This window comes from Myotis myotis, unplaced genomic scaffold (assembly GCF_014108235.1).
Source record: "Myotis myotis isolate mMyoMyo1 unplaced genomic scaffold, mMyoMyo1.p scaffold_m19_p_2, whole genome shotgun sequence".
NCBI classification, from domain to species: Eukaryota; Metazoa; Chordata; class Mammalia; order Chiroptera; family Vespertilionidae; genus Myotis; species Myotis myotis.
The window spans coordinates 45916577-45940799 of record NW_023416324.1 but is presented as its reverse complement, the minus strand read 5'-3'; the positions used below and the strand labels follow the sequence as shown (position 1 = coordinate 45940799).

Below are 24223 nucleotides of genomic sequence, written 5' to 3'. Positions count from 1 at the left end.
AACCTGAAAGGTACTTTCAGCATAAAATAGGCAGCAGGAAAGAGGCATCTTCCGGGGAAGGAATAGAGATGCTGGTGAGTGACTTTCCGGCCCTCCTTGAGACAGCTCCTCCTACGGAACTTTATCATTTAATGTCAGATAGATAGATCCACATTCAAATTAAGTAGATGCACATCCCTTATCCCCAATTCCAAAATGCAAAAAGCTATGAAAAGGGAAAGGTTTTTCCTAAGTTTGGTGCAACCTAAGTTGGTAGAAAAATATGACCAGACCTGATGTGAAAGTATTTATAATCTCCATTTATTTCACTCAGGGTTACTATTTCTATGTTTCACTGCAGAAGTGTTAGTACGTTTGATTACAAGTTGTTGTCAGAGATGCCCCTGGGAATGCTAAGTCATATACAACGTATGTACCATGTCACCTCACTAAAATCCAAAAAATTCTGCATTCCTAAACACACCTGGCTCTGCAAAGTCAGGAAAAGAAATTGTGCGTGTGTGCTATTTCAGAGCCTGACAGGAATGATTTCTAGATTACTTACTAAAATTGCAGTAGAGAGGTAAACATGGAGTTTTATTGAAAGCCCTTGTGTGATAAAACAAGATATGGGGGAACCAAGAGGGAGCTCGGCCATCTACCTGAGGTCTAGATTTCCCAAGTTATCCATTTTTTTAATGTTATTGGTCCTATTTCTGAATATAAGCCTTTCAATTCAAAGGAATTCTATGAACAATTTTTTCACCAAACACGGGAAATTCTGTGTAGGCAATGGGAAAAATATCTTATGTTCACACAGCCAGCTGAGGAGGGTCAATCAAGAAAATTGTAAGTAGACTATTGCCAAAAACAGTTTCCTACCCATTTCATATTATTGCAGTTAATTTCAGCACACTCTAAAGCAAGGATTGAGAGAGCATAGGGACTTGGGCCTGGGGCCAAAGGAATGCCAGATAGCCAGAAAGAACACCGTATAAAATAACCACATAAATGCAACCATCCCTCCACTTCCTTGCAGATATGGAAACCCCGTTCCACATGCACAATTAAGATCTGACCACTATATAACCTTCCTAGAGTGGCAGTAGTGAGCAACACCACCTTCTTGCCCTAAGGAGCAAATTACTGCTAAGCAACCCAAAGGAACGAAGAAGTGGTTGGGCCCTGACATAGAAAAAATCATACCTTGCCCAACTTTTATGCATGCCCACTTTATCCACTTCTTATTAAAAACAACCCAACAAAGCCACTTGCGGTGCCAGTTGGGAACCCTGTGCTCCTGTGCTATCTCCCTCACACCTGGTGCAAGTCCAATAAAATTTGGGAATATCTCAGGTGGTTCCTTTTTATTTCCATCTTGGGGAACCCAAAAACCCCAGCTGGTAACAGAGTAGCAGATGGGTATCGATTACAATGCCAATCTACTGATAGCAGTAATTTGAAGTATTATGTTAGAAAGATTCTGAAACATCTCCAGGTTCAGCAGAAAATGATACTGTGGTGGAGCCCGATTTCTGCCATGGTTGTTACAGCAAGTAGCAAGTATGGGCCAAGTGTTTGCCTTCCCGACACCAGGGAAGCTCAGTTCTGCCCCGCTAATGGTTAGAGCCCTCTGGGGGCAATGCCAGATTTTATATTTTTAGAATATTAGCTGAGGGCAGGAGATAGAGTTAATTTGTGTGTCAGCAGAGTAAAGGGAGATCCTAAAAAAGATCATGCTTATTTGTAAAGCCAGGAAAAATGTGATCCAAAATACTGCATCGAGAGAAAAGGTAGCATTCGGCTCAAAATAGCCTTTTGCATCAGTCTAAGCATTTATGGTCTTGAAAGGAGAGAAGCCTGACCTAAAAAAGGCATGAGTCAAGAGAGTGTCAAATAAGGAGGAACAGTGGATGACTTCTAAGTGCTGCTTTACTTTAGGCTGCTTGGAGAACTCATCACCGTTACAAAAGAACCATGTGACAATCACCTAACTGTGTAAGTTTAAAGAAATGCTTGCAAGTACCTTGCCAACAGAGAGTGGAAAAGAAGCCACCTTGCCCAAAATGCCTGGGGTTGTCTGGAGGGATATCTATTGGAGCCTGTCCTGCAAGACAAAAGGCCATGCAGAGTCAATGAAACACAGGAAACAAGCCAACAGTGATAAATAACACCAACAGCGAGCCTTCATGCTGAAAACAAAGCCCTATCAGGTGGCTTATACCTCCTAAGACCAGAGTATCTTGATGTTCCTGGTGAGAAGAGAAGAGGATGCTGGGATTGACATCCTTCGTGCAGTAATGTTCCCAGGGTGGGGTTAAGTCGACCACTTTGTCTTGGGGCTGTAGTTCTACATCCAGAGTCACCTGAAATAGTTGAGGATATTTTTCTGGTACATCAACTGCATCCAACTCAGGCCTAAATAGGGAAGTAAAAGAAGAAGATCAGTGAAAAACAAATGGAACCAGTACGATGTTCAGCACAAAACCCAGTGGAGGTTGACTCCTGGGTTAACCCTGAGACTCATTTCTAGGGAAAATGCAATCATTAACCAGATAAATTACTTTACTGGTCTGAGCCTCAGTTTCCTCCTCTAGAGAAAAGAGGTAGAATAGTGCCTACTCAAAGAACTTGGATACTACTACATGTGAAAGCATTCCAGAAGGCAGGGGTGATACATGCAGCCAGTATGCACCAGCATGGCCAAATCAGTTATTAAAAGAGTGAAACAGGCTCAAGGCCACCACCCTGAGCTCTTGAACGCCTATCCCGACCCAGCATTGGCCACCGCCCTCCACCCCCCGAGTTCTCTAGACCACACTATAATACAGCAACTAAGGGTTAATGTCTGGCACAGGGGGAGTCTCCCAGGACCCTGCTTCAATGCTGTGATCTGAAGGGCTATCCAGTCTGAAGGGCTATCATTCATATCATACTACTGATGACACTGCCACCCCTGTTGAAAAACACAAAAGGACACACAGATGCAAAGGATGACAGCACTGATATTTTATGCCCTCTCTTGTTCCCCCTTGTTCCTTCACTTGGAATTTTAGGCCTTCCTATGTGGAGTCTCTTGAACAATTTGTGGTCAAGACAAATCAAAACACCAGCCTTGCCCTGGCCAGTGCTGCTCAGTTGGTTGAGCATCCTCCCATGCCCCAAGAAGTCACCAGTTTGATTTCCAGTGTGGGCACATGCTCAGGTTATGGGCTTGATTCCCAGTAGGAGGCATGCAGGGGGCACTCTTTCACATCAATGTCTCTCTCTCTCTCTCTCTCTCTCTCTCTCTCTCTCTCTCTCTCTCTCTCTCTCTTTAAAAAAGTAAAAAGAAACACAGAAAATCAATGCCAGCCTCTCTGTGCTGCTAAGCTATACTCCACAGTCCAGCAGCAGCCTCAGCCCTGCAGCACAGCACAAATGAACCTTGAGCAACTGGCCCCCAGCACTTCACAGCTGTGCGGATTGAAAGGGGTTTCAGCCCGAGCAGCACTCACTTGGTGAACTTTAAAACTGTGGTTTCCAGTGGTATGAATCCAGTATGAAACTGAAGCTGGAATATTTGAGTGTTGGTCACCTAAGGATACATGAGAGAAGCACATTTCAATCCATCAGTAGAAAGGGAATCAGATCAAAAGGCTATATTCTGAGGAGCCATGCACCTCCAACTGTTTCTAAGCCTGAACCTTTTTTCACTCTGAATGTTAAATGACTTCCCTATTTGGAACAGGCCTAGCTTTATTTCTAGTCTCTCCTCTCCATGAGCTCTGTCCAGGCAAGCCGTTTCCTCATCTGCGAATGCCCCACGTTCTTGCACACTGCTATGCTTTGACTCATTCTATTCCTTCCATCGAGCATACCCCTGCTCCAACCTGATAAACTCAACCTTCACAGCCTAGCTTGGATGGTCATAGCCCCTCTGTAGCCTTTCTGGGCCACCACTGGCTAAAACAACTGCTCCCATTAGAGCATCTAATGCAACCTCTAATATGGCAGTGGATGTCTGTACATGTGTGGATTTCCCCTGCTAGGCTAAGTTTTCTAAAGGCAGGGACACAGTCTTATTCTTCTCAGTCCTAAACTCCTAGGCAGTGACTGGTACAGTGCATGCACTTAGCAAATATTTGATGAATTAAAATGCAATTACTTGCAGTAATATCCCAAAAGTGGCAATCACCTGAATGCCCATCAACTGATGAAGAGATTAATAAAAAGCAGTACAGTCATATAATGGAATATTATTTGTCCATAAAAAGGAATGAAGTACTTGGGTGGGTGGGAAGAGATCAACCACAGAACTTGTATGCATATATGTATAACACGTGGACACAGACAACAGGGTGGCGGAGGCTTGGGGAAGGGGGCAGGAGTGGGCAATAAGGGGTCAGTGGGAGAAAAAAAGGACATATGTAATACTTTCAACAATAAATATTTAAAAGTAAATGAATAAATAAAAAGGGATGATGTACTAATACATGCTACAACATAAATGAACTTCGAAAGCATTGTGCTTAGTGAAAAGAGCCAGTCACTAAAGACCATATGTTGCATGATTTTATTTATATGAAATGTCCAAAACAGACAAATCCATGGAGACCGAAAGAAGAATAATGATGGCCTAGGGCAGTGGTCGGCAAACTGCAGCTCGCAAGCCACATGCAGCTCTTTGGCCCCTTGAGTGTGGCTCTTCCACAAAATACCGACTTCTGCACATGGGCCAAGAAGTTTCAATCGCACTGTATGTGCGCGCCCACATGTGGTATTTTGTGGAAGAGCCACACTCAAGGGGCCAAAGAGCCGCATGTGGCTCGCGAGCCGCAGTTTGCCGACCACAGGCCTAGGGGATGGAGGGAGAGGAATGGGCAGTGACTGCTAATAGTATAGGGTTTCCTTTGGGGGTGATAAAAATGTTCTGGATTTAGACAGTACTGGTGGTTGCACAACTCTTTGAAAATACTAAAAGCAACTGCATTGTACGCTTTAAAAGGGTGAATTTTGTTGCAATAAAAAAAAACTGAAAAGAATATATAATCACTTAATCCCACTTCCTTACTAGAAATAGCCCTCCCCCCCCAACATGCTGATCCAAACAGGACACTGTAGAAAAGGCACAAGCTTCTAAAGAGCAAGGTTTGCTACAAGTTCTAGCACTGCCACCTTCCAGCAGAGTGATCTGGGCAAGCCATAATCTCTCTGAGCCTCAGTTCCCTTCCCTGTAAAATGAGGGAGATGGGCATCAGCAATCTTGAACGGCTCCTTCTGATTCTAATACCATAAGACACTCAAGCCCAAAGTGATGTAGAAGAAAGACTGAAATACTCCCACTGAAGGCTCCGAGGAGCTTATGTCATAAAACCATACCTTGGCCTGTAGCCGACTCCCGATGGTTGACCTCAAGTGATACATGGAAACGACCACATCTCCTTGCACAGTGATGTTCAAGGGAATGAAGATTTTCCCATCTTGGACACGGTATTCTCTTTAAACAGAGACAACAACATACATGAAAGAGTCCAACTTGGTATATCTGCACAGGTATAGACTTCCATGGCTCTGGCCAAGAGACCTGTTTGCCCAGCTCTGGACCCAGGACCCATTTCCTGTCTCGAGCAAAGTAGAAGCACAGCCTGTGCTAACTGGGTGCAAACTGGTCCTTCATAGATGGATGGCATTGATCTGGTGCCACTGCCTCTCTCTAGATAAATAATCGCCATCCCTACTTCACAGGTTTCATTTCTTCAAATACATCTAGCCCTGACATATCTGCCTTTACATAACTATAAATTAACGATAAAAACAGAGGTAGAGGGAATGAAAAGTCCAACGGAGATCAGTACAGAAATAGCAATGAAATGCTCTGTGAGGGTTTTGGATACTAATCCACAAATTCAGTCTATTTCGAACTAATTTCATTTCATGTTACCATCCACTCCCTTCTCTCCACACCCCCCCCCCCACACCGCCCACTGGCAGCTGCTCTTTTAGATTCTATAATGTCTTTAATTACATCACCATCCACCTTGCTGTTCACCTGGAAAACCCATTCTTCCCTGATACTTCCTTTATGCTCACCAAATCTCATCAAGGTCATTCCTTTTTAGAACATCCAGGTCTTCTGTCCCATAGCAGTGTCTTAACCCTCATCACAGCTCTTGTTAATCCCGTAAATCATACCACCATTTAAAAGGGGGCTATGCCATCCTTGATTTAATTGTACTTTTCTATGATTACCACCTAGGATAAACTTCTTTTTTTTTTTTTTTTTTAATTTCGGTCATTTCAGAATGACATAGTCCTCACCCGCAGAATATGATCCAATATACAGAAGAATAGAGCAGTTCACAAGAATTGAAATATTATGACTTACTTCATCCGTTCAAAATCTGTGCAGGTTGTATATATTTTGGTTTCTCCAATCAGCACATCACAGTATGGGCGACATCCATTTCTCTGTTTGTTAAAAAAGGGGACTGGACTGACAGTGATCGACTTAATCGTGAGAGACTTGAAGTGAGGCTGGTAGGGTTTGTCCGCTAGGAGGTCACACATGTAGCCCAGGTATCTAAAACAGAAGATTTACATTCTGTTGGTGCCCACCACACCAGAAGAAAGAAACCATTGATCTTTGCTAAGATGTTTGTTTTTGCAAATTACTAACTTATAATAAAAATTTACTATTCTCATTTCTTTAACATAAGTAGCTAAAGAGAATGCAACCAATAATGTAGGAAAGCTTTTATCTAGTGACACTGCTGTACTTCCCCCAGAGAAGTGATGAAGGGGTATTTATTAAATGCAAAAGGTTATGGGAGCTTGATACTGGCTCAATATTTGAACATCTATTCCTATTTGACCTAGCAGATTAGATTTATCAGTTAAAGGCTGGCATTGAAAAATCTGTAGAATTTTATCATCAGAAGCACTTTTGATCCAAAAGAAAGGTGAGGAGATGCAATTTAAATAAAAGAAAGGATGAAACTGTGACTAAAGAGAAGATAAGTCAATTATTTAAACAGGTTTTTTTTGCGTGTGTTTTTTTAAAGTACATGACACCAATTCGATTATGTCTGCGCCTACCCTACATCTAAGCTTACTTTACCTCCTGTGGGATGGCGAGAGTCCGATTCCTGGTCGCTTTGCATATAACAATCGAACAGCTGGGCCAGGAGTCGAGTAGAGATTACAGAAAATGAACATAGCACCAACCAGAATTGACGATGCTGCCCGTCCATCCTGCCAAAGAAAATGCATAAACTTGTCATAAACATGGTCGAATCAGCCACTCACCACTGAGACTGGCTGTACTTGCCATTAAAAGAGAGGAGTTGGGCCAGGCCAGTGTGGCTCAGTGGTTGAGCATCAACCCATGCACCAAGAGGTTGCTGGTTCGATTATGGGTCAGGACACATCCCAGGGTTGGGAGCTTGATCCCTGGTGGGGAACGTGCAGGAGGCAGCTGATTGATGTTTCTCTCACATTGATGTTTCTTTCTCTCTCTCTCTCCCTTCTCCCTTCCTCTCTAAAAAATCAATAAAAACATATTTTTTAAAAAATTAAAAGAAAGAAGAGTTGGGGTGTGGGGAGGGAGAGAGGAGAGAAACCCTTTTAACTAGGCATGCCAGTCAGTTCAAAATTGTTTACTTGAAAAGCAAACTCAGTCCTAGCTACTTAAATCTCAAAGCTGAAACGAGAGACTTATTCTCAGGATAAAACTGGCTCTCTACTAACCTGAGAAAGCCAGCAATATAAATTTGATTTGCATATATTTACTGGAAAATAATCTGATCTTCAAAGTAACTTTAGACTTGTGGCGTTAGAACTAACAGTTGAGGTCTTTTGGTTTAGGGCTGGAGGTACAGTTCACAGATTAGGTAATACTGCATTTTGGAATATGCTATGCACAGGGTCTCAAAAAAAAATGCATACACACTTTGAATAATTATTCATTCCAATGGGTTAAATCTGAAAAGAAAGAAACATCAATTGAACTATCTGCTGTTAAGTGTGTTTACATTTTTTGGGACAATATGTATTCCTAGATTCTTATCTATAATAAATAAAAGGGTAATATACTAATTAGACCAGACATCTTCCAGACATCCTTCCTGACGAAGCTGGGGTCAAAGGGAAGCCAGCAGGGTCCTGGGTGCCTGCGGGAAGCTGGAGGAAGGAAGCAGTCCGGGTTCTGGGTACCAGAGGGAAGCCGGTGACAGCAACTGGGGGAAGGAAGGCCTACTCTTGCACGAATTTTTGTGCATCGGGCCTCTAGTAAAATCATATAAAAGAAGCTTCACCTGATTCACCTTCATTTGATGGAGGAATGCACACGGTGTCCCCCAAAAATATATACACACTGTAACAGCTGATGGCTCAATTTTGAAAATGTATTTTAATAAACACTGCCTTTATAATTATTCAAAGTGTGTATACTTTTTTTGGGGGGGACACCCTATATACACTAATATTCTTGACAGATGGTGGCCAACATTTTCAACCTGGAACACTATAAGTGACAGGTAGCTTCCTGCAAGTTGAAGTAGGCCAGTGCAGTTTACAAAGTTTTTCCTTATACTGAATATGCTGAGTTGAAGTCTATGCCACTCGATGATCCTCATTCTTCCTTCTGAGATCAAAAGTCAGCTGACCTCTTTCCCCCATGACAGTCTTCACGTATCTGAAATACCCTCCCTTTCCATCAACACTTCTATTTCCCATCACACCCAGTCTGTGATGGTTCATTTTATGTGTCAATTTGGCCAGGCTAAGGGAGCCCAGAAAGCTAGAAAAACATTATTTCTGGGTGTGTCTATGAGAGTGTTCCTGGAAGAGGTCAGCACTTGAATCAATAGACTCAGGAAAGAGATCTGCCCTCATCAAAAGGGAGGGGTCATCATCCAATCTGTTGAGGGCCCAACAGAACAAAAAGTGAAGGAAGGGCAAATTCTCTCTCTTTTTGAGTTGGGACCTCCATCTTCCCCTGGCCTCAGGCATCGAAGCTTCTGGTTTGGGGAGCTTCAGACTCCTGGACTTACACCAGCAGCCACCTTAGTTATGAGGCCTTCAGACACAGACTAATGATACCATTGGCCTTCCTGCTTCTCCAGCTTGCAGACTGTGGGGCTTCTTGGCCTTCATAACCACACGAGCCAATTCCTATAATAAATTTCATGTATGTATTTCTCTTTCTCCATATATATATATACCATATATATGTATATGTATATATGTATGTGTATATATATGTATATGTATGTGTATATATCTATATCTATATCTATATCTCTATATATATAGATATACATATATATCCATCCATCCCATTGGTTCTGTTTCCCTGGAGAACACTACTACACAATCTCTTCAATTCTTCCTCATTTGATATTCCATTTAAACATATATTTTCATTGATTTCAGAGAGGGAGAGGAGAGGAGAGAGAGAAACATCAATGATGAGAAAGAATCATTGATTGGTTACCTCCTGCACACCCCACACTAGGGATCAAGCATGAAATCCAGGCATGTGCCCTGACAGAGAATCAAACTGTGACCTCCTGGTTCATAGGTCAACGCTCAATCACTGAGCCACACCAGCCAGGCTGATATTCCATTTAAAGAGACATCATTATTTGGTGTACTTCCTCTGAACAAGACTCCAGTGTGTGTGTGTGTGTGTGTGTGTGTGTGTGTGTGTGTATTGTTGTTGTTGACAGTACTACATATGTCCCCCATCCCACCCCCCTTTACCTCCTTCCACCCAGCCCCTACCCCTCCACCCCAGGCCTTCACTCTATTGTCTCTGTTCATGGTTTAAAACAACCTTAAGTGTGCTGCCCAGATGTGAAATGCATACTATGACATGTGTTCTAAGCAAACTATAGAGAAAACATCATCTTCCTTAGTTCAGATACTATGTTTTTATTAACATAACCCCAGGCCAAGCTAGTTTAAATGCAGGCTAAGTCATACCATAAACTCTGATTGAACTTTCTATCTACTAAAACCACTAGTTCTTTTTAATTTGTTTTAACAGACAAATATGTTTCATATTTTATTTTTTAAAGATATTTCCTTTTAATTGGCACTTTTTTCTTTTTCTTTTTAAAATATATTTTTATTGATTTCAGAGAGGAAGAGAGAGTGAGAAAGAAACATCAATGATGACAGAGAATCATTGATTGGCTGCCTCCTGCAAGCCCCGACTGGGGATCGAACCTGCAACCTGGCCCTTGACCGAAATTGAACCCAGGATCCTTCAGTCAGCAGGCCCATGTTCTATCCACTGAGCCAAATTGGCTAGGGCTATGGGTTGTGAATGCTATATCCCCAGTAGGGGGCGTGCAGGAGGCAGCTGATCAATGATTCTCTCTCATCATTGATATTTCTATCTCTCTCTTCCTCTCCCTTACTCTCTGAAATAAATACAAGTATATATTTTTTAAAAATACAACATTTATCCTGTGTTTAACTTCACATAGTTTGTTAAATGACCAATCTCCAAAAACTTTTTAAATCCAGATTCATTATGTGAATCTCCCATTCTGAGAAAATTGATAAGGTTGATCTCTATATTGCCATAAAGAATGTTAATTAAGCCTGGAAGATGTGGCTCAGTGGTTGAACATCCACCTATGAACTTAGGGGTCCCTGGTTTGATTCCCAGCCAGGACCCATGCCCGGGTTGCAGGCTCGATCCCCAGTGTGGGGCGTGCAGGAGGCAGCCGATCAATGGTTCTCTCTCATCATTGATATTTCTATCTCTCTCTCCCTCTCCTTTCCTCTCTGAAACCAATAAAAGTTAATTAAAAGGGCAACCAAATGCAACCTTGGGAAGCTGCAGATCCACTAGCCATCTACCTTTGAAAGCAGATATTCAACCATGATTTCACTAAATGTGTAACAGCCTTGTCCAAGTTTCTCCACCTTGATTACAAGAAACTGGTCAATATCTTGCAGAAATCCAATAAACTATCTCTACTAATGTATTAGTCTTTTTGAAAAATATTCAGGTGGTTTGATATGTGTGTTCATAATGAATAACTTTTTGGTGTTTTTCTAAGAGTTAAAAATCATCTGTGCAAAAAATATGTGTGCAAAAATTTATATGAAAATTTTGCCTGAATTGCCATCAGCCTCACCAGATGTGACTTTCCAGGATTAACCTCCGCTGTATTTTAGAAGCAATCTCTCCTTGCTTGCCTGGCACCTCTTCTTCTAGTTTCCTCATATTACATAACGGATCCATAATTGCTTTCCCTGTGCTGTCGGCATTCTGTCCCATAATTGAAGTCTAGAGAGTGGATATTGTTCAGTATTGTGAAGCTCTTTTACTATCTCACTACCTATCAGCTTTGTCTTAATTACTGCTACACCCTTTCTTGCTTGACATTTGTTCGCTGATAAAGGAACAGCATAAAGGAGTTAAGATAAGATGGTACCATGTGCCTCAAGCCTTTATTGTTGTCCTTATTCCAAGGACATATTTCTTTAAAAAATACACTTTTCTCAATCTTAATTCTTTTTAAGATTTAGTTCTCCAGACACTCTTTTCATATGCTCTAGGTGCTTAGATATGGGTCCCTCTTTTTATTTGCCATGCTGGTCTTTTAAAAAATTATACTAGTTTTTATATTAAAAGTTAAGTATTTGAAGCAGAAATATTCTGCTTTTTTCCCTCTTAGCCAATTGGCTTTCAAGAATAAAAGGGAGAATCACTAAGTAAAATCATAGTAAAAATATATAGACCCTGAAGTTTATAGAAGCAATGAATATTTCCAATATTTATGCTCAGATTCCATTTGTGTGTTCATTTGCTTATATTGTCAGCCATTTATTCAAAATCCTTTATATTTAGGGTGCAAAGAAAGACACAGTTCTTGCCTGTAAGGTACTCATGGTCAAGTGGGAGTTCACCAATACGATGATGCAATGCATGAACTGCCACAGAAGCACTTAGAGATATAGGGGAAATGTCCATATTGTGAAAATACTCAAAATGACTTTATTGGAAGTTGAGTTTTAAACAATAGGTAAGAGGCCTCTGGAAAAAAAGGGTTAGAAAAATGGACTGTATAAAGTCAGTAGTCAGCAAAGACATCAGTCCCACTGGGAAGTGCTGTAAAACACAGTCAATATTTTCTGTGACTACTTACAACAAGAGCATAGGTGTCATTTTATTTCATTTTTATTCAAACACAAAAAGTAAGGAAAGCACAAGAAATACAGTCAATAATATTGCAATGACTATGTATGGTGTCAGATGGGTATTAGACCTCTCAGGGTGATCACTACGTAAGTTATATAAATCTCTAATCACTATGTCCCACATCTGAAACTAAAATAATATTGCATGTCAACTGTAATTGAAAAAATTTCTTAAATTATGTTTTAAAAGTAAGAAAAAATAAATATTCCATTGTGCTTATGGCAAATTTACTCACACAAGGTCAATGACATTGTTACCTGTGCACCCACAGCTCTTGCTTCTACCTCTTTTGTAATACTTAGCACATTCTAGAGGCTCTAAATGAGGCGGGCTGTGTACATGTCTGCCTCTCCCACTAATACTCAAATTTTAAGGCAAGAATAGTAAGGTCATTCCACATTTTCATATACCTCAGATCACCAAATCCCTAAGTAGGATCTCAATAAATGATAATTCAACTTAAATGTTACCTGCTCATCAGTCTGCATAGGGCAAGCTGTATTTGACCGAACTATACCAAATAACTGCAGACAATGACAACAATAAAGGTTACTCACCAAGCAGTGGACAACACAGACGTTTTTGGGGTTCTGCAGTAGCCAGTTATACATGTTCCGACACACAGCAAAGAGGTTGTGCAGACTGGGGGCTTGCCTAATGGGCCAACTGCATTCTGAAACCTAAGGGAACACAGTAAAAGGAAATGAATTCCCTTAGTGACTTCCTCTCCACAGGACGCCAAACAACTGCTTCTGGGAGTGATACTCTAGCCTCAGGAACAACTGAGAATGGAAGAAAAGTTACTTAATCCAGCAATTTTTTCATTAAAAAATTCTCTTTCTATAAGGGTATGAAAACACATTTTTAAATACATTTTAAATTCAGCGAGATCACTTAAACTATATATTTGGATTTTATTTTTATTCTGTAAGGTTACCCAAATTTTTATTTCAATTAACAATAATTATGCCTCAGATATACCTCATTGGCTATAATACTACCCACTGCACAAAGCTCTAAATTTAATGTCTGTTAAGTATAAAATGTTTTTACCTGCCTAGTAGATGTTTAATTATAGGTTTATCTTATAAATCCTGCACTGTTCCTAATTTTATACCAGCTCTCATGAGCACATGAAAGTGAGCCAAACCTTGTTGAGGGCTCTTATTTCTTCCTCTCTTAATGAAGGGACTCACAACACCATGGGGCCAACCTCCATCATTTTATTCATCTAACACACATATTCATTTAACATGTCCTATTGCATGTCAATGGTAATTGAAACAGTCATAGAGCCCCGACTGTGTTCTGCTTGGCTCTATTCTAATCTAATCAGCAACCATTTAAGAGAGGTATTGATATGATCCCCATTTTGCAGATGAGAAGACTCACTCTCAGAGGTTGTCTTGTCTAAAATCACGCTGCTGGTCAGTGCCAGCACTGCAACTTGGTTTTCTGACTATAAATCATTGTACTGCTGCAGTACACTGGTTGAGATTATTGTTTCCCTCAAAATACTAGACATCGGCTTCAACTGATTAGATATTCACTAATTCAATAAATAATAAAGAGAAGCTTAGACTTGGGCAACCTTTGTGATCTCTTTATTTTTTTTTTATATATATTTTATTGATTTTTTACAGAGAGGAAGGGAGAGGGATAGAGAGTCAGAAACATCGATGAGAGAGAAACATCGATCAGCTGCCTCCTGCACATCTCCTACTGGGGATGTGCCTGCAACCCAGGTACATGCCCTTGACCGGAATCGAACCCGGGACCCTTCAGTCCGCAGGCCGACGCTCTATCCACTGAGCCAAACCGGTTTTGGCATGTGATCTCTTTAAGCGTTTCTTTGTGAAATGTGGTAAATGGTACCTACCTACCTATCTGACAGGATTGTGGGTACTACATGAGAATGTATTTCAAGGGCTTAGCTCAGCATATGACACACACAACATGATCAATAAATATAGCTATTACTATTATTGTATCCGGTAACTGCCAGTTCAAAGCCCTGAGGTCAGACAAAGCCAAAAATGTGTTTTGGGAAAAAATGAATGAAAACCTGTATGGTGAGAGTGTAAACTGAAGGGGGGCAGGCCTTGTTAGGAGCTGGGTAAAGTAAGAGAGTGATGCTCAGATCTGCATTTTTCCAAAGAACCCTCAAGATCCAGTATTAGGCCCTGACCGGTTTGGCTCAGTGGATAGAGCGTCGGCCTGTGGACTGAAAGGTCCCAGGTTCGATTCCGACCAAGGGCATGTGCCGTGGTTGCGGGCACATCCCCAGTAGGGGGTGTGCAGGAGGCAGCTGATCGATGTTTCTCTCTCATCGATGTTTCTAACTCTCTATCCCTCTCTCTTCCTTTTTGTGAAAAATCAATAATATATATATTTTTTAAAAAAAGATCCAGTATTAGTAATGGATATGAATGACATGAGAGTAGTCAGAGAGATCAGTGAGGAGGCTGCTGAGAAGTCTAAGGAAGGGATGGTGGGGGCTTAGGCCTAGACGCGTAGCAGCGGGGTGCAAAAAACTTGAGGGATTAAGGAGTAAAGAGGAAGTGGAATACCTATACATGAGAGCAGGTGATGGATCCCATGGTGGCGGTGCATGAGTGAGGAGGGGTGTATTTAAAAGAGAGATGGGAGAGTCAGGGATGACTCCAGGCTTCCAGCGTGAATGGCTGGATAAAAGAATGGAAGCAGGTGCCATTTGCTGATGCAGGGAATTCTGAAGAAAGAGCAGGTTTTGTGTGGATGCTGTTATCAGAAAGTGCTCTACAACACGAACACCACTGGCCTAAGAAAACCCAAATGTTTCAAACTCCTAATATTTAACAGTGGAGCAAGGGAAGTAGGAGCAATCTGTTTGGTTTGCTAGGACTCCCAGATAATACTTTTAAACCTTTTAGAAACTGTATGTCACCCACACAAACACTGTTACTATCTATAATGAGTCTCAGCCAAAAGTTACCAAATTGTTCTTAGCACAATAGACTAACAGCTCCAGAACAATTAAATCAATCAAGTAAATAATATTAATTTAAAGTGCTCTATAATTACATATTTACTTGATATATAATTGTGCATCATTAGGCAAACATACAATTAGAATTTTTTAAAGCGTGTGCTCTGTCTAAAGGGGAAAAATCATTAAGGCATAAACAAACCCTAAACATTCTAAAAAGGAATTCAGTCACTACAAGCTATTTTCCTTTCTCTTCCCCCCCCCCCCCATCTCTCTCTCTCTCTCTCTCTCTCTCTCTCTCTCTCTCTCTCTCTCTCTCTCTCTCTCTCTCTCTCTCGGATTCACAGCTTCATGCCTGCCGTGAGCACCACTGTCTTAGGGCAGGTGACACTTCACTGTGCCATCTCCAGTCCCTTTGAGCACCTCCCGGAGCTGCAGGGCACAGAACACGCCATATGGATTACAAGGCTGCCATGATGTCACCCAGTGGGGAAAGAGGCCAAAACAGAACCCGGGCTGGATGCCATTCAATGTTCATCTGTCTGTCGCCCCAAGCACAAGATAAGACGGCACAAGCATCCAACCTGCTGAGCATTTAGAGCAAAAGGTGCTATGGAAAATCAGACAGAAGAGCCATATCAAGTGTTTTCAGAATCTGAAACCATTTTTGGAGGACAAGGGTACTTCAGTCAATCATTTATTGTGGCATTTTATTATCATCCGTGCTCATCACGGCTACCACTTACTGAATGCTTACTCTACGGCAGGCACTGCTGTCAGATCTCCTTCTTAACACATTTCGTGCCGCTCAGGAGTTTTCTCGTGTTTCGCGCGCCATCTGTTACGGACCGCTCACGAGTGCTCTCGTTTTTCACGCCCATGGAAAAAGGAGCGAATCTAGATACTTATGTAAATTTTGTTTGGTCCCTCTTCATAGAGGAAAATGTTTTACGCAGTACCATACGTTAAAAAAGTACTAGGAACTTTAATTGTTTAATTGTTTTTGTAAATAAAAATGTTATAATTATTGAAAAACAACACCTAAAGTGCATTATGATTTAAATAACGTGCAGTTTGCCCCAAAACGTGCGGTCCCTGGCGTATGTCTTAGAGATGTCTATGCGGTACGCAACGTGTTAAGCAAACCTAGAGAAAATGGCCTAAATATTAGTGAGCCAGGTATTCTTATTGTCATCCCCATTTTACAGAGGAGAACACTGAGTCTCAAGTGCGGTAAAGTAACTTGCCCAGGAAGAGGAACAGTTGAGATAGGAACCTAAGGATATTTAAATTGTGTATGTTATAAAAACAGTAAATTTGGGAGCTTTCTATTATACCACACTGTCTAACGAATATTTACTACAATCCCATCATACATTTGTGGGGTTTCATGTAATGGCCACATTTTACTAGGGTTAAGACATTCAAGTCACCGAAGTTGACAGAGCTACGATGTGGGGATCCACAGCCCTCTGGCTCCTGGGCCCCTTTACTCCCCATCCTTGCACTGAGGCATGGCGGCAGCGGGAAAGATGAGGCATCACTGCTCTATGGCTGACCCCCTTCACCAACCAGCAAACCAAAGCAGAAACACTGGGGAACTTATGTGAACTCTGGATGAAAAAGGGGAAAAGGGGGCTCACCTGCAAACAATCATGACTTCTTAAAGAAGCCCAAGTTGTTAATATATTTTCAAAAAATCAAGTCATTCCCCAAAGGGAAGAAATCCTACAAGAACACGAGGTTTGGAAAAAGTCAACATGAAGGGAGAGTCTAAAAGAATCAGCTGGGGTTCTTTTTAAAAAAAAAAATTGATTTCATAGAGGAAGAGAGAAGTAGAAACATCAATGATGAGAGAGAATCACTGATTGGCTGCCTCCTACAATGCTCCCCCCCACCCCCCTTCCTGGGGATCAAGCCCACAACCAGGCATGTGCCCTGATAGGGAATCGAACCATAACCTCCTGGTTCATGGGTGGACGCTCAACTACTGAGCACACCAGCGAGCCAATGGGGTTCTTTTTTCTATGCTACCAACAGCACACCTTCCTTCCTGCAGAGGGAGAAGGAAGCTCAAAGAGGCACTGAAATGCCTTAGTCAGACATTAGAACTTTAGAGCCAGGCTAGGTTTGGTGGCCATTCATCCCACTTTCCATTTATTGACAAGAGCATAGAAACAGCTTGTCTTTGCCACCACTACCCGTATCCCCAAGCACATATCACATACTACAAATGTAAAGTAACTGAGTTCAGCAATAAAGACAGAGCAGGACTCCTGTGAGTCTATAAATAAAACTAGTCTTCTATTTACTCTTTTCCAACACTGGCTATTTATGGAACACTCTGCCATATACACTTATTAAAATAATATTTAACTGCAGGCCTAGCCCTCCACTGATCTGAAAGGAGGAGGAAATGGTTTCGGTCTTCATGGACTGGAAGATGAGAAGTAAGAGAACTTTTCCAATTAATGCAACAATGAGATGCAAACCAATGCATAGTGTTAGTACCGAGGAGAGAAAGAACTAGGAGCCTGAAAAAAAGCCACATCAGAAACAGAGCTAAGATGAATAGACCCAGGTTTTGGGACTATCTCCCTGAGGCTTGCAGGAGCTTCGCCAGAGGGTCTCTAGATGTATTCAGCAGAGTTCTGGGACTATCTGCAAAGGGCTAAGGTGTCATGCATTCCTGTGTTTTAGGGAGAAAGGATTGGGAAAACTTTGTGGAAATCCTCCCCTTAGTGAAGTTAGGTAAACAAGGAAGGGGTGAGGGTGTTGTGACAATGGATGGCGTTTTAGGGAGAGAGAGCAGCTCATGCAGAGACGGTGTGTGTGTTCCCTGGTTGGAGCCTGGGTGTTCTGGGCATAAGAACAGTGAAAGATGAAGCCAGAGAGGCAGGCAGAGGCCAGATCATGAAGAACCTTGTAAGACACATTCTACAATTTGCATGGAAAAGAAATAACACCAGCCCTAGCTGGTTTGGCTTAGTGGATAGAGCGTTGGCCTGTGGACTGAAGGGTCCCAGGTTCGATTCCGGTAAAGGGCACACGCCTGGGTTGCAGGCTTGACCCCCAGTAGGGGGCATGCAAGAGGAAGCTGATCAATGATTCTCTCTGATCATTGATGTTTCTATCTCTCTCTTCCTTTCTGAAATCAATAAAAATATATTTTAAAAAATAGAAATACCACCACACCTTTCACCTATACAAGACTTACTCATGCTTCAAGGTCCAGCTCTCACTCCTATCTCCCTTTGCTAATCTCCCTCAGTAGGTACTGTACATATTATTTGCAGTTGTCTTTAGAATGTCTTGGATTCTCTCTCAAACTAGGCTTAGGTGCCTTGGGAACAAGAACCAAATATTTATTTTATATCTATGTGTTTAACAGTCCTTGACACATTCATTTGTCTGAGAAATGTTTAGCCATTCCAGGCACTATTCTAGGTATCAAATCAAATAAACATGCTTCTTGCCCTTTTAAGGCAAGTGAGGGCTAGCAGCCTGTGGCAGTTTTAAGTCAATGTGTAATTAATTCCTGGTTCCTTTGGTAAGATTGTTGAGATTGGTCACAAAATACATAGTTACGCTAATAGATAGCTTTCTTTAAATATCTTTATCTTGACTGCTTTTATAAATACTACCCAAAGAGACATCTTCATATGAATGAATGCTTCTATAATGGTATTATATTTTTATTTACTTTCGGAAGGAAAATATTCCAGACTATCACAAATCTTTTCAGATCAAATAAAATTTCTATGAAATATTGTGCAGGATGTTCCATAGCCCCTTTGTTTTAAAAATGATGGCACTGACTTTGTCTCCAAACAAGAAAAAAAAATCAATTCAAAAGATTTGCATCTGAGTTAGAAACAGAATATCTACCCGCATCTTGTTTGACATCACTTGCTCTGCATTAGGTAAGAGATGGAATAAGAGTTGGAAGGGCAGTTAAGTATAGAGAATTTGAAGGAGCTGCACTTAAACTCTCCATTAGAGAATGCCAGTTTAGAACAAACCACTTCAGAGTGGCTTCATTAGCGCTTCTCAGAGTGGTCCCCATGGCAACAGAGGAGTAGCACCAGGAAGTTGTTAACGATGCAGAATCTCGCTGCACCTCTGTCCTGCTGAATCTGCAGTGCTGGGCCTGCGTGTTTACCAAGCCCTCCAGGTGACTGATGTACACTAAAGTTTGAGAACCTCTGGGTTACCTCTTGCTGTTTGGGGAACACTCTGAGAAGACAGAGTCCTTAACAAAACTCTCCCTTTTCATATTGCACATTGGGACAGGAATCTTAGAAAACATGCAGATCAACCTCAGATCTGGAAACGGAGGCCCAGACATGATCAATGGCAACTGAGATTTGGAGCATAACATGTTCTGGCATCAAAGCTGAGGTGCTAGATACACAGCATAGACCATCAGCTACCATCTTCAATACGAGAAGTCAAGTTTCAGTTTTAAAGGGTCCAATGTATAGAAAACCCTTCCTATTTATTACGAGACCCAAATGGAGTTGCAGAAACAATCATATCTAAAGGCTAAGTCAAAATATCTGAAGATGTTCTTGAGAGAGAAAAGGCCTTATCTTGGTGAGTAAATCAAGAATTCAGGGACAGAGGGAGACTAGACTTTGGGTGGTGCACACACAACGCAATATACAGATGATGTACTCCAGGATTGTACACTTGAAACTTATGTAAAGTTATAATGTTATCCCAATAAATGTAATTTAAAACAAAAAGAATTCAGCGACCAGGAACACCAGGCTTGATATTAGATTCAAACCCAAGCCAGCTCTCATAGCTCCTGAACGAGGAATATTTCTCAGCCTATTTGCAAAAGCTCCTTTAGAAGACAATCCAGCTTTCCCAGGTAATAGTGTCAGTCCTAACGGTGTGGTCTTGGGCAAGCTACCTTACCGCTTTGTGCCTCTGTTTCTCCATCTACTTCAGAGGGCTGCTAAGAGAATGTAATGAGATACTGCATGTCAAGTCCCCAGCGCGGTGTACATACTCTGTAAGTGTTGGCTGCTGCACTCACTACTATTAATATTAGTAATAGGATTACCAAACCTACAATGTAGCCTATTTATGTGCTTTCTTCACTTCTGAAAGAAGCAATTTTACTGAATGTCAGCAGGCTATTCCCATTAATACTAGTATGTCTATACTGGTCTAGCTACTCTGTCTCATCGCGATGCCCAGGTAGCAATAAGGACAGGTAAAGGCATGATGAGTGTTGTAGTATAAAGTTAGCCAAATGCTTTATGTAGCAGTTCAAGCTCCAACTGAGCCTCACAGCAATGCACCCTAACAATTGAGCAACAACCACAACTGGTGTGAGGCCCCAACTTAGATGGTATTTCATCGACAAACAAATATCTTCACTCAAAAAAAGATTTTTCAGAATATATCATTAAAGCCTAATAAATATTTTGTGGCTAGAAATGTGCACAGTGTATCGTTTTTCAGCTTCATGTGCCACAGGGCAAAGGCTGTGAGGATAGCTCTTAAGAGGAGAAATACCCTGTGATGTCTTCAACCCTGCGATCCCAGAGCGAAACTTCCTTACCCTGCTGTGAAACTTGGCAGTTCGATAGGACTTGGGCGACAGATTGTACACCGTGTAGTGGTCAAGATGTCTGGAATCCAAAAAGCTCCGAATGTCATCCACCTGATTCCTGAATCCTATGTCAACGTTGTCCAGAGGAAAGGACATCACTGGAGGGTCACACAGAAAGAAGGCAGGTTAGACAGCTCGGTTGTGGTGATGAGCAGCAATTGAAAGCTGAGTCTGAGCAGTAAAGACACATGAGAAACTTACCAATAATTCTGGAGGTAACATAAGTGAAGTCTAAATCTCCCTTCGTGTAGCTAAAAGCAAGACAAGGAAGGGCACTCATTAAAATGATCCTCAGATGCCACGGCTGCTCTCTCTCAATCACTTTCGCATCATCACCGGGGACACTTCCCTATTCTGACTTCCCTCAAGCCTTCTCTCCAACAAGGGAGCCTTGTTAAGAGAAGGCAGCCCACACCCTCAGTAGCTTAAATGTACTGCTCCAACCTGTGCACCCCCAGAGTCTTTACAAACAGATGCCACTTTATGAACAGAATCCACTCAGAAAACAGTGCTTATTTATTAACAAGCATTGTTCCAGGCTCTCTGCCTACAGGGAAATATCACCCATAGGTGTCAGGGAAGGAAGTGATGGAGAAAGAATAAAGGACATCCTTTTTCTGCCTACCAGGCCCTGGCTGAGGATTGGAGGGAAGGGTAAGTTTTACCTTTGAATAAAAATTAAAATGTTGATCAGTATATTGGACTTAATATCTGAATTTCTGTTAATCTTCATCTGATATTTTTCCATTGATTTTTAGAGAGAGTGGACAGGAGAGAGAGAGACAGAGAGAGAGTAACATCAATCGCTCGGTTGCCTCCCGCACGTGCCCTGGGGCCAGGGATCGAGCCTGCAACCAGGGTATGGAATCGAACCCAGGACCCTTCAGTCCACAGGCTGATGCTCTATCCACTGAGCCAAACTGGCCAAGACTGGACTTGACATTTGAATTTCTGATTTAAAACTGCACACTGTAACTTAAAGTGACCCTAAAACTTTCTAATAACTAAGAATTAAAAAAAAAATTCATATGTCTGCTTGTAGAATTTTCATGCAGTGAAAGAATAGAAAACTTCTCCCAGCAAATAAATTCTAAAGGGCTATTAAGATACAAAAACAAAATTCTGTTTTGATTGCAATACATGAGTATTGTTTATTCAGATTGTATAGACATGATTACCTCATTTAATTCTCAGACACCCAAAGGCACAAATCCTACCAGGGTATAAAAGTAGAGCTCAGAGAGGTTAATGAAGTTGCTTTAGGTCACATGGTTAACAAGAGCAGATAATGCACTAGAACTCAGGATGCTGGGTTCGAAGGCCAGGGATGACAACCCACTGCGCTCTCATGTACCAGTGAGCTGAGGCCTCCCGGCCTGTGATTGTAGCCACTTTATGGCTTTGGTGACACTGCTCAATCAGAGCCCATGAAATTACATCACAAAATTGCCAGTCTTTGAGCCAGACAAGTAGTTGACAGGTAACCAGATCCTTTGGAGCCACGAAGGTCCATTAACTCAACCAGGAAGAACACACATACCTGGTAACAGATTGTATAACTCTGGAAGATGTGTCTTTGAGGGTGTCTTTCAGGTTGTCCTTTAGGTTACTGAAGAGCCTGCCTGCACCTCCTTTCACCATGTCAAAGAGGCCTCCCCCATAGCTGGGCTCCATGTCTGGGGACGAGGCACCTGCCAATGAGAAACAGAAAAGGAGCTGATGGCACAGGCCACACAGAAAACCAACCCCTCTTTGATCCTGAAACATATGCAGACCACCTTCGGCAGTCTGGGGCAGGCATTCCTGGAAGTCACATCCTGCTCTCAGCTCACTGACTGGGTTACAGCAGTGCTGCCGGTCTTCACTAAGTCCCAGGAACAGAACCTTCCAGAGCAGCACAACCAGAACTGGAAGCACTAGTCAGATGTGCCACCTGAGTACTTGCAATGTAGCTAGTCCAAACATAAAACACACACCAAATTTCAAAGACAGAGTGTGTGTGTGTGTGTGGGGGGGGGGGTGGGCGGGGCGGGTAGGGGGAAGTGTAAAAGATCTCAGTATTTTACCCTGATTACATGTTGAAATGATAGTATTTTGGATATATCAAATTAAATAGATTATACTAGTAAATTAATTTCATTTGTTCCTTTTAACTTTTTTAATGTGGATACTGGAAAACTTGGAATTATAGATGTGGCCAGCATTATACGTCTTTCAGACAGTGCTGCTTCAGAGACATGGCCAAGGTGAGTCCGGGGGGTCTCCTCTGCCTTTTGATGGAGTTGGCTGTGTTGGAAGAGCCGTCGCATGGCTATCCCTCAAAGTAATAGTTCACTTTCATCATGGAAAATACCTTCTGAAGGGCCTTTCTGACAGCTTTTAGGCCTGAGGATGCATGATGGTCATTAGTGTTATTTGTCAAGTATTTCAGGTTCTCCTCCCTTCCAGCTTCTTAAAACTGTACTTGCTGGCTCCTTGGAGATAGCTCAGAGTTCCTCAGCCTTGGCACTATCAACATTTGGAGTCAAATACTTCTTTGCCAGGGAGGGGGACTGCCCTGTGCATTGTAGGGTGTTTAGCAGCATCCCTGGCCTCTATCTACTAGGTAGCACAGGTATGCCTACTTCACAGGAAACAGTTAAATGAGTGCACAGAAAACTATTAGCATAGTTCCTAATATATATAGGGGTAATAGACTTTAGCTATACTACTATTATGCACTAAAACTTATGTAGCACTTACTATCTGCTAGGTATTATTCTAAGTATTTTACCTGTACTCACTCATTTAATCTACAGTATACCTATGAGGTAGGTAATACTATTCCATTTTATAGATCAGAAACTTGTCTAAGGATATACAGCTAGTAAGTAATTGGCAGAGCTGGGATTTGAGCTCTAGGCAACCTTTCTAACCACATCCCCTCATTTTTCTCTTAATACTACCCTGGATTTAATATTTATCATTCCAAATAATTTCTTTTTTTAAAATTTTTTAATTGACTTCAGAGAGAGGAAGCAAGAGAGAGAAACATCAATGATGAGAGAAAATCATTGATGGCTGCCTCCTGCACGCCTCACACCGGGGATCAAGCCCACAACCCGGGCATGTGCCCTTGACCATAATCGAACTGGGGACCCTTTAGGCTGACGCTCTACCCACTGAACCAAACCAGCTAGGGCCAAATAATTTCTTTAGACTTTTATTACATATGTGGGTAACATTTGCAATATATTAATACTAGAGGCCCGGTGCATGGATTGATGCACTGGTGGGGTTCTTCCTCATGGCCTGGGGGGAATGGGCTGAAACTAGCAGTCTGCCACTGCCTGCCACTCCTGCCTGCCACTCCCGCTCATCTTGGCCCCACTGCGCCTGCCGCGGGTTCGCACCCAGTCAGTCCCCATCAAGAGAGGCTCACACCACCACAGCAGCGCTCACTAGC

At 41.9% G+C, this 24223-nt stretch overlaps 1 protein-coding gene and 1 pseudogene across 8 annotated transcripts in view; both read right to left on the bottom strand.

Annotated features, from left to right (window-relative positions):
• Nucleotides 1-24223, bottom strand: part of DNAJC6 (DnaJ heat shock protein family (Hsp40) member C6) — a 131321-nt gene that overhangs the window by 24693 nt on the left and 82405 nt on the right. For 6 of the 8 annotated variants that reach the window (XM_036348710.1, XM_036348713.1, XM_036348712.1 and 3 more), the window contains exons 2-11: nucleotides 22319-22469; nucleotides 20980-21029; nucleotides 20728-20876; nucleotides 12739-12861; nucleotides 7079-7212; nucleotides 6347-6541; nucleotides 5341-5458; nucleotides 3477-3556; nucleotides 2204-2397; nucleotides 2006-2086 (exon numbers count right to left, since the gene is read on the bottom strand). In XM_036348710.1, the coding sequence (XP_036204603.1) occupies nucleotides 2006-2086; nucleotides 2204-2397; nucleotides 3477-3556; nucleotides 5341-5458; nucleotides 6347-6541; nucleotides 7079-7212; nucleotides 12739-12861; nucleotides 20728-20876; nucleotides 20980-21029; nucleotides 22319-22469 (1275 nt within the window). Of the gene's footprint in view, nucleotides 1-2005; nucleotides 2087-2203; nucleotides 2398-3476; nucleotides 3557-5340; nucleotides 5459-6346; nucleotides 6542-7078; nucleotides 7213-12738; nucleotides 12862-20727; nucleotides 20950-20979; nucleotides 21030-22318; nucleotides 22470-24223 lie in introns of those variants that run through there. The other 2 variants (XM_036348716.1, XM_036348715.1) reach the window with 2 other exon arrangements.
• On the bottom strand, nucleotides 13113-13197 carry LOC118677774 (annotated as a pseudogene).